The sequence below is a fragment of the Peromyscus californicus genome, unplaced genomic scaffold (genome assembly GCF_007827085.1).
Source record: "Peromyscus californicus insignis strain IS unplaced genomic scaffold, ASM782708v3 Scaffold_5__1_contigs__length_169319896, whole genome shotgun sequence".
In the NCBI taxonomy this organism is placed as follows: Eukaryota; Metazoa; Chordata; class Mammalia; order Rodentia; family Cricetidae; genus Peromyscus; species Peromyscus californicus.
Window position 1 is genome coordinate 35,797,168 of NW_026294573.1, and position 13,696 is coordinate 35,810,863.

The 13,696-nt window shown below is 43.2% G+C and overlaps 1 protein-coding gene and 1 non-coding gene across 2 annotated transcripts; one reads left to right on the plus strand and one right to left on the minus strand.

Moving 5' to 3' along the window:
• The first annotated feature begins 460 nt into the window (after positions 1 to 460).
• On the plus strand, positions 461 to 13,422 carry Klf17 (KLF transcription factor 17). Its single transcript, XM_052717180.1, has 3 exons — positions 461 to 505; positions 11,599 to 12,415; positions 13,142 to 13,422. Exons 1-3 carry the CDS (start codon positions 461 to 463, stop codon positions 13,420 to 13,422), a joined length of 1,143 nt encoding a protein of 380 aa, XP_052573140.1.
• Positions 6,803 to 6,921, minus strand: LOC128098082 (5S ribosomal RNA). The gene has a single exon (XR_008214114.1). It is a non-coding gene; the product is annotated as a 5S ribosomal RNA (ribosomal RNA).
• Positions 13,423 to 13,696: the final 274 nt, after the last annotated feature.

A 13,696-nucleotide genomic window follows, 5' to 3' on the forward strand; every position in this document is an offset into this window, starting at 1 on the left:
AGACGTATGTAGAGAAGGGCGGACACAGTGTCATTAAAAAGTGGTAGAGTATGCCGGGCGGTGGTGGCGCACGCCTTCAATCCCAGCACTCGGGAGGCAGAGCCAGGCGGATCTCTGTGAGTTCGAGGCCAGCCTGGGCTACCAAGTGAGTTCCAGGAGAGGCGCAAAGCTACACAGAGAAACTCTGTCTCGAAAAACCAAAAAAAAAAAAAAAAAAAGTGGTAGAGTTCAGAGGTTACCCTATCAGGGACCCAGCAGGCATCAGGCCCGCTAAGGAGTTGGAGGAGCGCTGAGTGGGAGGGTGTTGGGTGGGTGTGGCCTTGACTCCGCCCAGGCTCCGAGGCAATTAGAAGTTCCACGCAGCTGGAATTGTGGCGTAGTGGTGGTGGTGGGACACTCGCCTATGACGGCACCAGCCGGGTCAGCTTCCCCTCTGGTCTGAAGTGAGGTCTGGGCCGACATGGAGCAGGAAAATAGGTGGCCGGCTGTGCATCAGACGCCCTCGGTGAGTTTGTGGTCCAAGCCCAAGGAGGCTTGTTTAGTCGTTAATATGTATTTAATCAAGCATTAGAGCCTGTGTTGGGTGGTGAAGAGAGGGATTTGTGTGCCGTGGGAAGGGTAGGGAGGAAAACATAGTTATTGGAACCCTTTGTTAAACTCCACCAATTACAGCGTGAGTTAATTTTTGTTCAAAGATGGTTTCTCTGTGTAGCCCTGGCTCCCCTGGAACTCATTCTGTAGACCAGGGATTTGAGAAGGATTGTAGAGAGGGATTTGTGTACCATAGAAAGGGTGGGGAGGAAAAATGTATTTATTGGAGCCCTTTGCCAGATTCGACTGATTATGGCATGACTTAATTTTTTTTTTGGGGGGGGTGGCGCAGTTCAATGATGGGTTTCTCTGTGTATCCTTGACTGTTCTGAAACTCACTCTGTAGACCAGGTTGGTCTTGAACTCACAGAGATCTACCTGTCTCTTGCCTCCGGAGTGCTGGGATTAAAAGTGTGTGCCACCACCACCTGCTCCATGTCCTGCTTTTAAAAAAATTAATAATCTTATTTTTATTTATTTTGGGACAAGGTGTCTATGCTGTACTGGGCTGTGTAGACGAGACTAGCCTCAAACTTGAGACTGGCCTGCCTTTGCTTCCCCAGTGCTGGGATTAAGGGCGTGGACCAATGTGCCCAGTTTATTTTTGCTAGGATTCAAGTTGTGTGTGGCCACACCTGTCCATAATAACCTTAAAAAAAATTAAAGCCTTTAACTCAAATACTCCCTCCAAAAGTGCTCTTGGAGAATAGGGATGCTCACTTCAAGGCAATAATTAGAAAGCCATTGTAAGGAACCAGGTGTGAGTTAAAATGTCAGGCCCTTAACACAGTAGAAAGGAGAAACTGAGCATAGGGAGTTGTTGGAGACAGAACCACAACCGGTGATTGTATCTGAGGGTTCCAAAAGCACATAGCTCTTGTGATGCCATATAAGTACTAAGTAGCCAAGAGGTGATTTAAGATGTAAGGGGAGCCGGGCGGTGGTGGCGCACGCCTTTAATCCCAGCACTCGGGAGGCAGAGGCAGGCGGATCTCTGTGAGTTCGAGGCCAGCCTGGGCTACCAAGTCAGTTCCAGGAAAAGGCGCAAAGCTACACAGAGAAACCCTGTCTCGAAAAACCAAAAAAAAAAAAAAAAAAAAAAAGATGTAAGGGGAATCTCTCCAAACCGAAAACAAGCACCAGTTTATCCCAGGGACCTGGACATCAGTGGGTGAAATCATGGACACAGAAGGACAGCTGTTCTTAGATCTAGGCGGTGAACGTAGCCTAGGATAGCCCAGCAGACTGCTCACTTACAGGACTGGGTGTGAAGATTTGCTGAGACAGACTGGGATTGTGGCTGGGGTAACTTGACCAGAGACTAGGGAAAAGGCCAGGAAAGTGCATGCACGTGTGTGCGTGTGCTGAGAATTGTTGAACACGTGGGAGGCAAGATGTCTGAGTCTGAGAAGCCAGAGTTGCAAGATAGCCAGGGATACACAGAGAAACCCTGTTACAAGAAAAAGAGGAGGAGGCCAGGTACCCTAGCTGGGCGGCGGTGGTGGCGCACATCTTTAATCCCAGTACTCGGAAGGCAGAGCCAGGAGGATCTCTGTGAGTGAGTTCAAGGCCAGCCTGGTCTACAAAGGGAGTTCCAGGACAGGCTCCAAAGCTACACAGAGAAACCCTGTCTTGAAAAAAAACAAAAACCAAAAAAAACAAAAAAAAAACAAAAAAAAAAAACAACAAACCTCTTGCAATATTGGGATTTGAATCCAGGGTCTTGAAAGCTCTCATGTGCTAGGCAAGCATTCTACCACTGAGCTTTGCCCCTAGCACCTAAAGTTGGTTTTTGTTTGTTTTGTTTTGAGTTTATTGAAAGGAACTTTGGTTTTTGAGCATGCATCTTTGTGGTATGATTGAGCATTCCTTTGGTATATGCCCAAGAGTGGTATGGCTGGGTCTTGAGGTAAATCGATTCCCAATTTTCTGAGAAACTACCATACTGATTTCCACAGTGGTTGTACAAGTTTGCATTCCCACCAACAGTGGAGGAGTGTTCCCTTTGCTCCGCATCCTCTCCAACATAGACTGTCATTAGTTTGATCATAGCCATTCTGACAGGTGTAAGGTGGTATCTCAGAGTCATTTTGATTTGCATTTCTCTGATGACTAAAGATGTTGAGCATTTCCTTAAATGTCTTTCAGTCATTTGAGAGTCGTCTTTTGAGAATTCTCTGTTTAGCTCTTTAGCCCATTTTTTAATTGGATTGTTCAGTATTTTGGTGTCTAGTTTCTTGAGTTCTTTATATACTTTGGAGATCAGTCCTCTGTCAGATTGTGGGGTTGGTAAAGGTCTTTTCCCATTCTGTAGGCTGTCTTTTGGTTTTATTGACCGTGTCTTTTGCTCTACAAAAGCTTCTCAGTTTCAAGAGGTCCCATTTATTAATTGTTGTGCTCAGTGTCTGTGCTGCTGGTGTTATATTTAGGAAGTGATCTCCTGTGCCAGTGTGTTCAAGAGTACTTCCTACTTTTTCTTCTATTAAGTTCAGTGTAACAGGATTTATGTTGAGGTCTTTGATCCACTTGGACTTGAGTTTTGTGCATGGTGACAGATATGGATCTATTTGTAATCTTTTACATATTGACATCCAGTTATGCCAGCACCATTTGTTGAAGATACATTCTTTTTTCCATTGTATAGTTTTGGCCTCTTTGTCAAAAATCAGGTGTTCATATGTGTGTGGATTAATGTCAGGGTCTTCAATTCGATTCCATTGGTCTGTATGTCGGTCTTTATACCAGTACCAAGCTGTTTTTATTACTATAGCTCTATAGTAGAGCTTGAGGTCAGGGATGGTGATGCCTCCAGAGGTTGCTTTATTATACAGGATTCTTTTAGCTATCCTGGGTCTTTTGTTTTTCCATATGAAGTTGAGTAGTTTTCTTTCCAAGTCTGTGAAGAATTGTGTTGGGATTTTGATGGGGATTGCATTGAATCTGTAGATTGCTTTTGGTAAGATTGCCGTTTTTACTATGTTAATCCTACCTATCCATGAGCATGGGAGATCCTTCCATTTTTTGATATCTTCTTCAATTTCTTTCTTTAGAGATTTAAAGTTCTTATCAAATAGATCCCTCGCTTGTTTAGTTAGTGTTATCCCAAGGTATTTTATGTTATTTGTGGCTATTGTAAAGGGTGATGTTTCTCTGACTTCTTTCTCAGCCCCTTTATCATTTGTGTATAGGAGGGCTACTGATTTTTTTGAGTTGATCTTGTATCCTGCCACTTTACTGAAGGAGTTTATCAGCTGTAGGAGTTCCCTGGTAGAATTTTTGGGGTCACTTATGTATACTATCATATCATCTGCAAATAGTGAAAGTTTGACTTCTTCCTTTCCAATTTGTATCCCTTTGATCTCCTTTGGTTGTCTTATTGCTCTAGCTAGAACTTCAAGTACTATATTGAATAAATATGGAGAGAGTGGACAGCCTTGTCTTGTTCCTGATTTTAGTGGAATTGCTTTGAGTTTCTTTCTGTTTAATTTGATGGTGGCTGTTGGCTTGCTGTAAATTGCCTTTATTATGTTTAGGAATGTTCCTTGTATTCCTGATCTCTCTAAGACCTTTATCATGAAGGGGTGTTGGATTTTGTCAAAGGGTTTCAGCATCTAATGAGATGATCATGTGTTTTGTTTTGTTTTTTTTTTTTTTTTTTTTTTTTTTTTTCGTTTTTCGAGACAGGGTTTCTCTGTGTAGCTTTGTGCCTTTCCTGGGACTCGCTTGGTAGCCCAGGCTGGCCTCGAACTCACAGAGATCCACCTGGCTCTGCCTCCCGAGTGCTGGGATTAAAGGCGTGCGCCACCACCGCCCGGCCCATGTGGTTTTTTTTCTTTCAATTTGTTTATATGATGTATTACATTGACAGATTTTCGTATGTTGAACCATCCTTGCATCCCTGGGATGAAACCTACTTGGTCATGGGGGATAATTTTTTTGATGTGTTCTTGGATTCAGTTTGCCAATATTTTGTTAAGTATTTTTGCATCAATGTTCATGAGGGAGATTAGTCTGTAATTCTCTTTCTTTGTTGCATCTTTGTGAGGTTTGGGTATCAGGGTAATTGTAGCCTCATAAAGAGTTTGGTAATGTTCCTTCTGTTTCTATTGTGTGGAACAATTTGAAGAGTATTGGAATTAGCTCTTCTTTGAAAATCTGGTAGAATTCTGCACTGAAACCATCTGGTCCTGGGCTTTTTTTGGTTGGGAGACTTTTGATGACTGTTTCTATTTCTTTAGGGGTTATTGGACTATTTAAATAGTTTATCTGGTCTTGATTTAACTTTGGTATGTGGTATCTATCCAGAAAATTGTCCATTTCTTCCAGATTTTTCATTTTTGTGGAGTACAGGTTTTTGAAGTATGACCTGATGATTCTCTGATTTCCTCATTGTCTGTTGTTATGTCTCCCTTTTCATTTCCGATTTTGTTAATTTGGATGCTCTCTCTTTGCCTTTTGGTTAATTTGGGTAGGGGTTTGTCTATCTTGTTGATTTTTTTCAAAGAAACAACTCTTTGTTTGATTGATTTTTTTTTTTTTGTATTGTTCTTTTGGTTTCTATTTCATTGATTTCAGCCCTCAATTTGATTATTTCCTGGTGTCTATTTCTCCTGGGTGAGTTTGTTTCTTTTTGTTCTAGAGCTTTCAGTTGTGCTGTTAATTCACTGGTATGAGATTTCTCCATCTTTTTTATGTGTGCATTTAGAGCTATGAATTTTCCTCTTAGCACTGCTTTCATAGTGTCCCATAATTTTGGGTATGTTGTACTTTTATATTCATTGAATTCTAGGAAATCTTTAATTTCTTTCTTTATTTCTTCCTTGACCCATTTTTTCAAGTGGGCATTATTCAGGTTCCATGAGATTGTAGGCTTTCTATAATTTTTGTTGTTGAAATCTAACTTTAAGGCATGGTGGTCCGATAAGATACAGGAGGTTATTCCAATGTTTTTGTATCTGTTGAGATTTGCTTTGTGACAAAGCATGTGGTCAATTTTTGAGAAGGTTCCATGGGGTGCTGAGAAGAAGGTATATTCTTTTGTGTTAGGGTGGAATGTTCTGTAGATAACTTTTAAGTCCATTTGAGTCATAACATCTGTTAGGTCCTTTATTTCTTTGTTAAGTTTTAGTCTGGTAGATCAGTCTTTTGGTGAGAGTGGTGTGTTGAAATCTCCCACTACTAATGTGTGGGATTTGATGTGCAATTTAAGCTTTAGTAATGTTTCTTTTATAAATGTGGGTGCCTTTGTATTTGGGGCATAAATGTTCAGAATCGAGACTTCATCTTGGTGGATTTTTTCCTGTGATAAATATGTAATGTCCAGCCGGGCGGTGGTGGCGCACGCCTTTAATCCCAGCACTCGGGAGGCAGAGCCAGGTGAATCTCTGTGAGTTCGAGGCCAGCCTGGTCTCCAAAGCGAGTTCCAGGAAAGGCGCAAAGCTACACAGAGAAACCCTGTCTCGAAAAACCAAAAAAAAAAAAAAAAAAAAATATATGTAATGTCCATCCTGATCTCTTTCGATTGATTTTAGTTTGAAGTCTATTTTATTAGATATTAGGATAACTACACCAGCTTGCTTCTTAGGTACATTTGATTGGAAAGCCCTTTCCCAGCCCTTTACTCTGAGGTAGTGTCTGTCTTTGAAGTTAAGGTGTGTTTCTTGTATGCAGCAGAAGGATGGATCCTGTTTTGTTTTCTTCTTCTTCTTCTTCTTCTTCTTCTTCTTCTTCTTCTTCTTCTTCTTCTTCTTCTTCTTCTTCTTCTTTTTTGGTTTTTCAAGACAGGGTTTCTCTGTGTAGCTTTGCGCCTTTCCTGGAACTCACTTGGTAGCCCAGGCTGGCCTTGAACTCACAGAGATTCGCCTGGCTCTGTCTCCCGAGTGCTGGGATCAAAGGCATGCACCACCACCGCCCGGCGGATCCTGTTTTCTTATTCATTCTGTTAGTCTGTGTCTTATAGGTGAGTTGAGACCATTGATATTGATGGATATTGATGACCAGTGATTGTTAATTCCTATTATTTTATTTTATTTTTTTTGCGGTAGTGTTGCGTTTTCTTTCTTTGGTATTTGTTGGTGTGGGATTATCTATTACCTGAGTTTTTTTGGGTATGTTTAGCTTCTTTAGGCTGGATTTTTCCTTCTAGTGCTTTCTGTAGGGCTGGATTTGTGGATAGGTATTGTTTACTTTTTTTATTTTTTATTATCTTTTAAGCCTACAGCACCCGGTATTCCCAGGCGGTCTCCCATCCAAGTACTAACCAGGCCCGACCCTGCTTAGCTTCCAAGATCAGACGAGATCGGGTGCGTTCAGGGTGGTATGGCCGTAGAGATAGGTATTGTTTAAATCTGGTTTTATCATGGAATATTTTGTTTACTCCGTCTATGGTGATTGAGAGTTTTGCTGGGTATAATAGTCTTGGTTGGCATCTATGGTCTCTTAGTGTCTGCATAACATCTGTCCAGGACCTTCTAGCTTTCATAGTCTCTCTTGAGAAGTCAGGTGTTATTCTGATGGGTCTGTCTTTATATGTTACTTGGTCTTTTTCCTTTGCGACTCTTAATATTTTTTCTTTGTTCTGTATGTTTAGTGTTTTGATTATTATGTGGTGAGGGTACTTTTTTTTTTTTTTTTTTTTGATCCAGCCTATTCAGTGTTCTGTAAGCTTCTTGTATCTTCATAGGTATTTCTTTCTTTAGGTTAGGAAAGTTTTCTCCTATGATTTTGTTGAATATATTTTCTGTGCCTTTGAGTTAGTATTCTTCTTCTTCTATCCCTATTATTCTTAGGTTTGGTCTTTTCATAGTGTCCCAAATTTCTTGGATGTTTTGTGTTACGACTTTTTTGTCTTTAGTGTTTTCTTTGACTGACGAATCTATTTTCTCTGTTGTGTCTTCAATGTCAGAGATTCTCTGTTCCATCTCTTGCATTTGGTTGGTTATGCTTGCTTCTGAAGTTCCTGTTCGTTTAGTCAGGATTTTATTTCCAGCATTCCCTCAGTTTGTGTTTTCTTTATTGTCTCAATTTCAATTTTCAAATCTTGAATTGTTTCCTTCATCTGTTTAATTACTTTTCCTTGGCTTTCTTTGATATCTTCCAATTTTTTGTTGTTTTTTCTTCCATTTCTTTAAGGGAATTTTTTAATTTCCTCTTTAAGGGAGTTTTTCATTTCCTCTTTAAGGGCCTCTATCATCTTAAAGTCATTTTTAGGATTGATTTCTTCTGCTTCTTCTGCCTTGGTATGTTCAGGTCTTGCAGGTGTAGAATCGCTAGGTTCTGATGTTGTCATATAGGTCTTTATGTTGTTGCCTGTATTTTTGCACTGGCATCTACTCATCTCTTCCTCTGCTCAGTGCAGATGGTGTCTGTGTCTGAAGGTACCTCTCTTGTTCTAATTGTTAGTCTTGGTCCACTAGGAGTTCTTGGTTAAATCGGTGCTGTTGGGCTCTGTTTCTTTGGGAGCAGCTTAGTCCAGTCAGTGTTAGTGGGTTCTGTCTCAGGGAGCAGTTGTTCCCAGCTGGTGCAGGATGTGCTTATGGTTCCAGTGGTTGTTAGGTTCGTAGGGGTTAGGTTTTTTTTTTTTTTTTTGCGGGGGGAGCAGGGAAAGGTAGCTGTTTGGTCCCTGGGACTCCGATGGGTAGGGCCTAGGAGTCAGAGACCTGATCTGCTGGTCCGGAGATGGGGGCTTACCTGTTCCCAGTTGGTGTAGTGTAGGCTTATGATCCTGGTGATCTGGTTTGGTGGCTGGACTGCGCCTTCTTTTGTGTTCTCAGGTCACGTTTTGCTCATTCGTCAACTCCTCAGCTCATCTTGTTTCCTCAGACCGCAGACTGTAGGATTCTGAATCCTCTCCTGAATGGATCTCAGCTGAGCAGGTTGTTTAGTAGGAAAATCTCACCAACACCTCCAAGTTGGGTTTTGCAGGATCGGCAGCTGGGCCCTGGGTTGGCTTCAGACAGTGTTCAGATCCATTCTCATCCGCTGCCACTGCTGTCCTTCCCACAAGTCGGTCTGCGCAGACACAGTGTCAGAACAATTAATTATACCGATGGCAGAGCGCTCCTCTCTTTAGTAAAGGTGATGTTCCAAACGATGGCTTTAAGTGTACTTCTTCCTTGCCAATTCCTCAGCTGATCCTGTTTCCTCAGACTGGATGCCTCTCAGCTGAGCTGTGCTGCTCAAAAGCCTAAAAGCTTAACCCCCTACTTTCTCTTCTATCAAGTTCAGTGTAACAGGATTTATGTTGAGGTCTTTGATCCACTTGGACTTGAGTTTTGTGCATGGTGACAGATATGGATCTATTTGTAATCTTTTACATATTGACATCCAGTTATGCCAGCACCATTTGTTGAAGATACATTCTTTTTTCCATTGTATAGTTTTGGCCTCTTTGTCAAAAATCAGGTGTTCATATGTGTGTGGATTAATGTCAGGGTCTTCAATTCGATTCCATTGGTCTGTATGTCGGTCTTTATACCAGTACCAAGCTGTTTTTATTACTATAGCTCTATAGTAGAGCTTGAGGTCAGGGATGGTGATGCCTCCAGAGGTTGCTTTATTATACAGGATTCTTTTAGCTATCCTGGGTCTTTTGTTTTTCCATATGAAGTTGAGTAGTTTTCTTTCCAAGTCTGTGAAGAATTGTGTTGGGATTTTGATGGGGATTGCATTGAATCTGTAGATTGCTTTTGGTAAGATTGCCATTTTTACTATGTTAATCCTACCTATCCATGAGCATGGGAGATCCTTCCATTTTTTGATATCTTCTTCAATTTCTTTCTTTAGAGATTTGAAGCTCTTATCAAACAGGTCCTGGAACTTTGGTTTTTGTTTGGGTTTGTTTTGTTTCTGATGGTCTCTTAGCCCAGGACAGTTTTCACCCCTGATCTTATTTCTTCACCTGAAATGATGGTATACCTGCCTTATCCTGGAACTCACTATGGAGACCAGGCTGGTCTGTTGGACTCAGAGGTCCGCCTGCCTCTGCCTCCCAACCACTGCAATCAGAGGCTTGTGCCACTACACTTGGCTCACCATGCCTACCTTAAAAGGAGATTTTTAACAGATTTAAGCCCCAGGAGCAGTAGATGGAGCAGCTCCAAGGGAAGGAAGCACCCAAGTATGAATGTGGACCTCTCCAAGCTCAGTGGCCTAAACACTTTTCGTTTCTTTTATTTGAATACCTTATTAGAATTCTGTTAGGTTATGGAGTGTACCAACAGTGGAATTAATTCTCCTAAAATTTCTAATGTAACCCAAGTGACTAATAGCCACATTAGTATTCTAATGTCCACTGAAGTCCCTAATCTAACAACTTGCAGTTTAATTTAAATGTATCCGAGTCATTAGTATTTTGAATCATCAAAAACAAAAAACTTCACATGCATAAAAATGACTCATTCCGTGCTTGGGATATGGCTTGGTGGCAGAGCTCTTACCTAGCACTGTGAAGCCCTGTAATTTACTCTGGTGTGGAAAAAGAAAAAAAAAAAAGCCGGGCGGTGGTGGCGCACGCCTTTAATCCCAGCACTCGGGAGGCAGAGCCAGGCGGATCTCTGTGAGTTCGAGGCCAGCCTGGACTACCAAGTGAGTTCCAGGAAAGGCGCAAAGCTACACAGAGAAACCCTGTCTCGAAAAACCAAAAAAAAAAAAAAAAAAAAAAAAAAAAAAAATCTTAGTTTGAGCCGGGGCGGTGGTGGCGCACGCCTTTGATCCCAGCACTCGGGAGGCAGAGGCAGGCGGATCTCTGAGTTCGAGGCCAGCCTGGTCTCCAAAGCGAGTTCCAGGAAAGGCACAAAGCTACACAGAGAAACCCTGTCTCGAAAAACCAAAAAAAAAAAAAAAAAAAAAAAAAAAGACTCATTCCATGCACCGTTAATGAGACAGTGCTTAACAATTAGACGAAGTGGGTATTTGCTCAGATACAAAGGAGGTCTGGGGTGCCTCAGCAGGTAAGGGTACATGCTGCCAAGCCTAAGGACCCAAGTTCAATCCCTGGAATCCACATGCAGGAAGAGAGGTTTTCTATATAGAGTTCTTACATTTTTGTTTTTCTTTTTTTTTTTTTTTTTTTTTTTGGTTTTTCGAGACAGGGTTTCTCTGTGTAGCTTTGCGCCTGTCCTGGGACTCACTTGGTAGTCCAGGCTGGCCTCGAACTCACAGAGATCCGCCTGGCTCTGCCTCCCGAGTGCTGGGATTAAAGGCGTGCGCCACCACCGCCCGGCACATTTTTGTTTTTCAAGACAGGGTTTCTCTGTGTAGTTTTGGTGCCTGTCCTGGATCTCACTCTGTAGCCCAGGCTGACCTCGAACTCACAGAGATCCGCCTGCCTCTGCCTCCCAAGTGCTGGGATTAAAGGTGTGTGCCGCCGCCACCGCCAGGCGAGTTCTTAAAATTTTGTGTGTGTATCATTGGGATTACAGATGCATTTGTTATCGAGCCTGGCTTTATGTGGGATCTGTGGATTGGAATTCAGTTTGTGTGGCAAATGCTTTATTTATTCACTGGAACACCTTCCCCAGTTCTGGTCTTAAGCTTGTACCCATTCTGGAGTCCAGGACAGCTGAGAACTGACAGTTGGACATCCATGCTGTCACTGGTGATATGGTAAGCTCCATAACCAGACAAAATTCCGATAAAATGATGAGCTCTCACAAATGGAACTCCACCTCCAAAGATCCAAATAGCACAATGGCCACATCATCAAAACCAGCTTAGGTCCTTTGAGTGTACCTTTCGTAAGCCAGGTGGAGTAACCCATGCCTGAACCTTAGCACTTAGCAATAGAACAAGGCAGGGGGATTGCTGGAAGCAGGCGACACAGTGAATTCCAGCGAGCCTGATGTGGAGAATGAAGCCATGGGTAATGTTCTTCAGTCAGCCTGTCAAGCTCCTTGTGGTAAACTATGGTCAGTTCATGGCCTGCTTCCTGGGATTGGGAAGGAGAGATGTGTGCAGCTTAGAAGTAGAGTGAAGGGGACTTTCTTTCAGATGACTCTTTTCTTGTAGGATAATGGGCGGTCGACACCAGCGTTGCATGTATCTGTGTCTCCTGGAAACAGTGGAGTTCATCAGCCACCGGCCACTCAACATTTATCAGGGATGTCGAGGCCTTTTATGTTATCTGCTGAGGAATCCAAGCAGAATAAGGGTGAAGGGGAGTCACAGTTCATTATGTCACTACCCGAGCATAGTGCGAGGTACTCCTCCCAACTGACTCCTCCATCTTCCCAGATGTATCATCAGACACCATCTAACCACCAACCAGGGAGAATGATTGACGCGGGATCCCACATGATGCCCTTAGGGAGTCCAGGAGTGACCATAGCCTTTAGAGAGAATCGGATTCCTCACAATGGCCTGCCAGGCTCAGCTTCCAGTGGAGTCCCAGTAATGGCCCACAGCAGTACCCCAGCAATGCCTTATTCTGTCTCCTCAGCAGTACCTGCTACCACAGGCTCTTTAAATCATGGAATATTTTTGGTCCCAGGCATGCCTTCCACTGTGACCCATGCCATATCCCCCTCTATGGATCAGATGTTGCACTTAAATCCCTACAACCCTGGGATATCCACACCTAGGCTCCAGCCATTGCTAACGTTAGAATCCCAGAACTCACTTGTGGCCCAGTCAAATTGCCTGGAAGAACCTTTCGTACACAAGCAGCCCACACCTGCTCCACAGGGAACAGAGAACCCCAGTGTTCCAGGAAGGGCACCCAGGAGGCCACCCCCAGTCTCAAGGCCTTACGTCTGCACATTCATCAACTGTGGAAAAGCTTATACCAAGCGTTCTCACCTTGTAAGTCACCAACGCAAACACACAGGTAAGTGAGGTGTCGGGTGGAGAAGGGGATGTAGGGATCTTTGCTCTTTCTAAAATTTTGGATTTATTATGTGAATGAATGTTTTTGTCTCCATGAATGTCTGTATACTACATGCATGTCTAGTGCCCATGGAGGCCAGAAGAAGGCTTAGATCCCCTGGAACTAGAGTTAAACAGATGGTTGTGAGCCACCACATAGATGCTGGGAATTGAACCGGAGCCCTCTGCAAGAGCAACAAGTACTCTTCACCACTGAGCCAATCGTCTGGCCTATCTTTTTTTTTTTTTTTTTAATTTATGCAGGACCACTGATTTATGATTGCTTGGGATTGGCCCTTTCTCTTCCAAGCTTGGAACCAAGTGGTCCTGCCCTTACTAGCTTGTCACCCCCTCTGGTGGTACTGCCTCCCACTGGTTCCTTCTCTTCTTCTTTTTTTTTTTTTTTAAAGATTTATTTATTTATTATGTATGCAGCATGTATGACTGCAGGTCAGAAGAGGGCACCAGTTCTCATTCACGGTGGTTGTGAGCCACCATGTGGTTGCTGGGAATTGAACTCAGGACCCCTGGAAGAGCAGGCAGTGCTCTTAACCTCTGAGCCATCTCTACAGCCCCTCCTTCTCTTCTTTTGATTTCTCCACCTTGAATGCTCTTGCTCAGAACTCGATCTCTCCCTTCCCATTGTGGCTTCTTCTACTGAATTTAACACTCCCTTGTCTCTCCCTAGGTGAGAAGCCCTACGTATGTGACTGGGAGGGCTGTACATGGTCTTTCTTTCGCTCTGATGAGCTTGGACGACATAGACGGATCCACACGAGGGATCGACCACATAAATGCGGGGACTGTGGCCGACAGTTCATGAGATCCGACCATCTCAAGCAACACCAAAAAACTCATCAAACTCATCAAACTCGTCAGCGCCTGCCAGATTTCCAGACGCCTCAGGCCAACAATGGACAGACAGATGGACAGATAGGTGGTCCTCTTGCTCCTGGTCAGGGGCTTTAGCTCCCTTTCCTGGATTCTCAACCCAAGACCCTGATGCCCGAGACCGGGTCATCTCTGGGGTAGGTGAAAGTTCAGATGGACAGGAAGTGGTGGGGAAGCCCACAAGAAGCTTTTGACACCATCGTGGAGTCCTCAAAATCTGGTGCCCGCCTCTCAGGGATTACTGACTTCTGCAGCTTAGCCAGATGAGAAGATGAGTCATAGATTAGACTTAATTAGAAAGCTCTTTTCTCCTGTCAATCCCTAGCAGGAAACACTCTCATGCCTGCTCCAT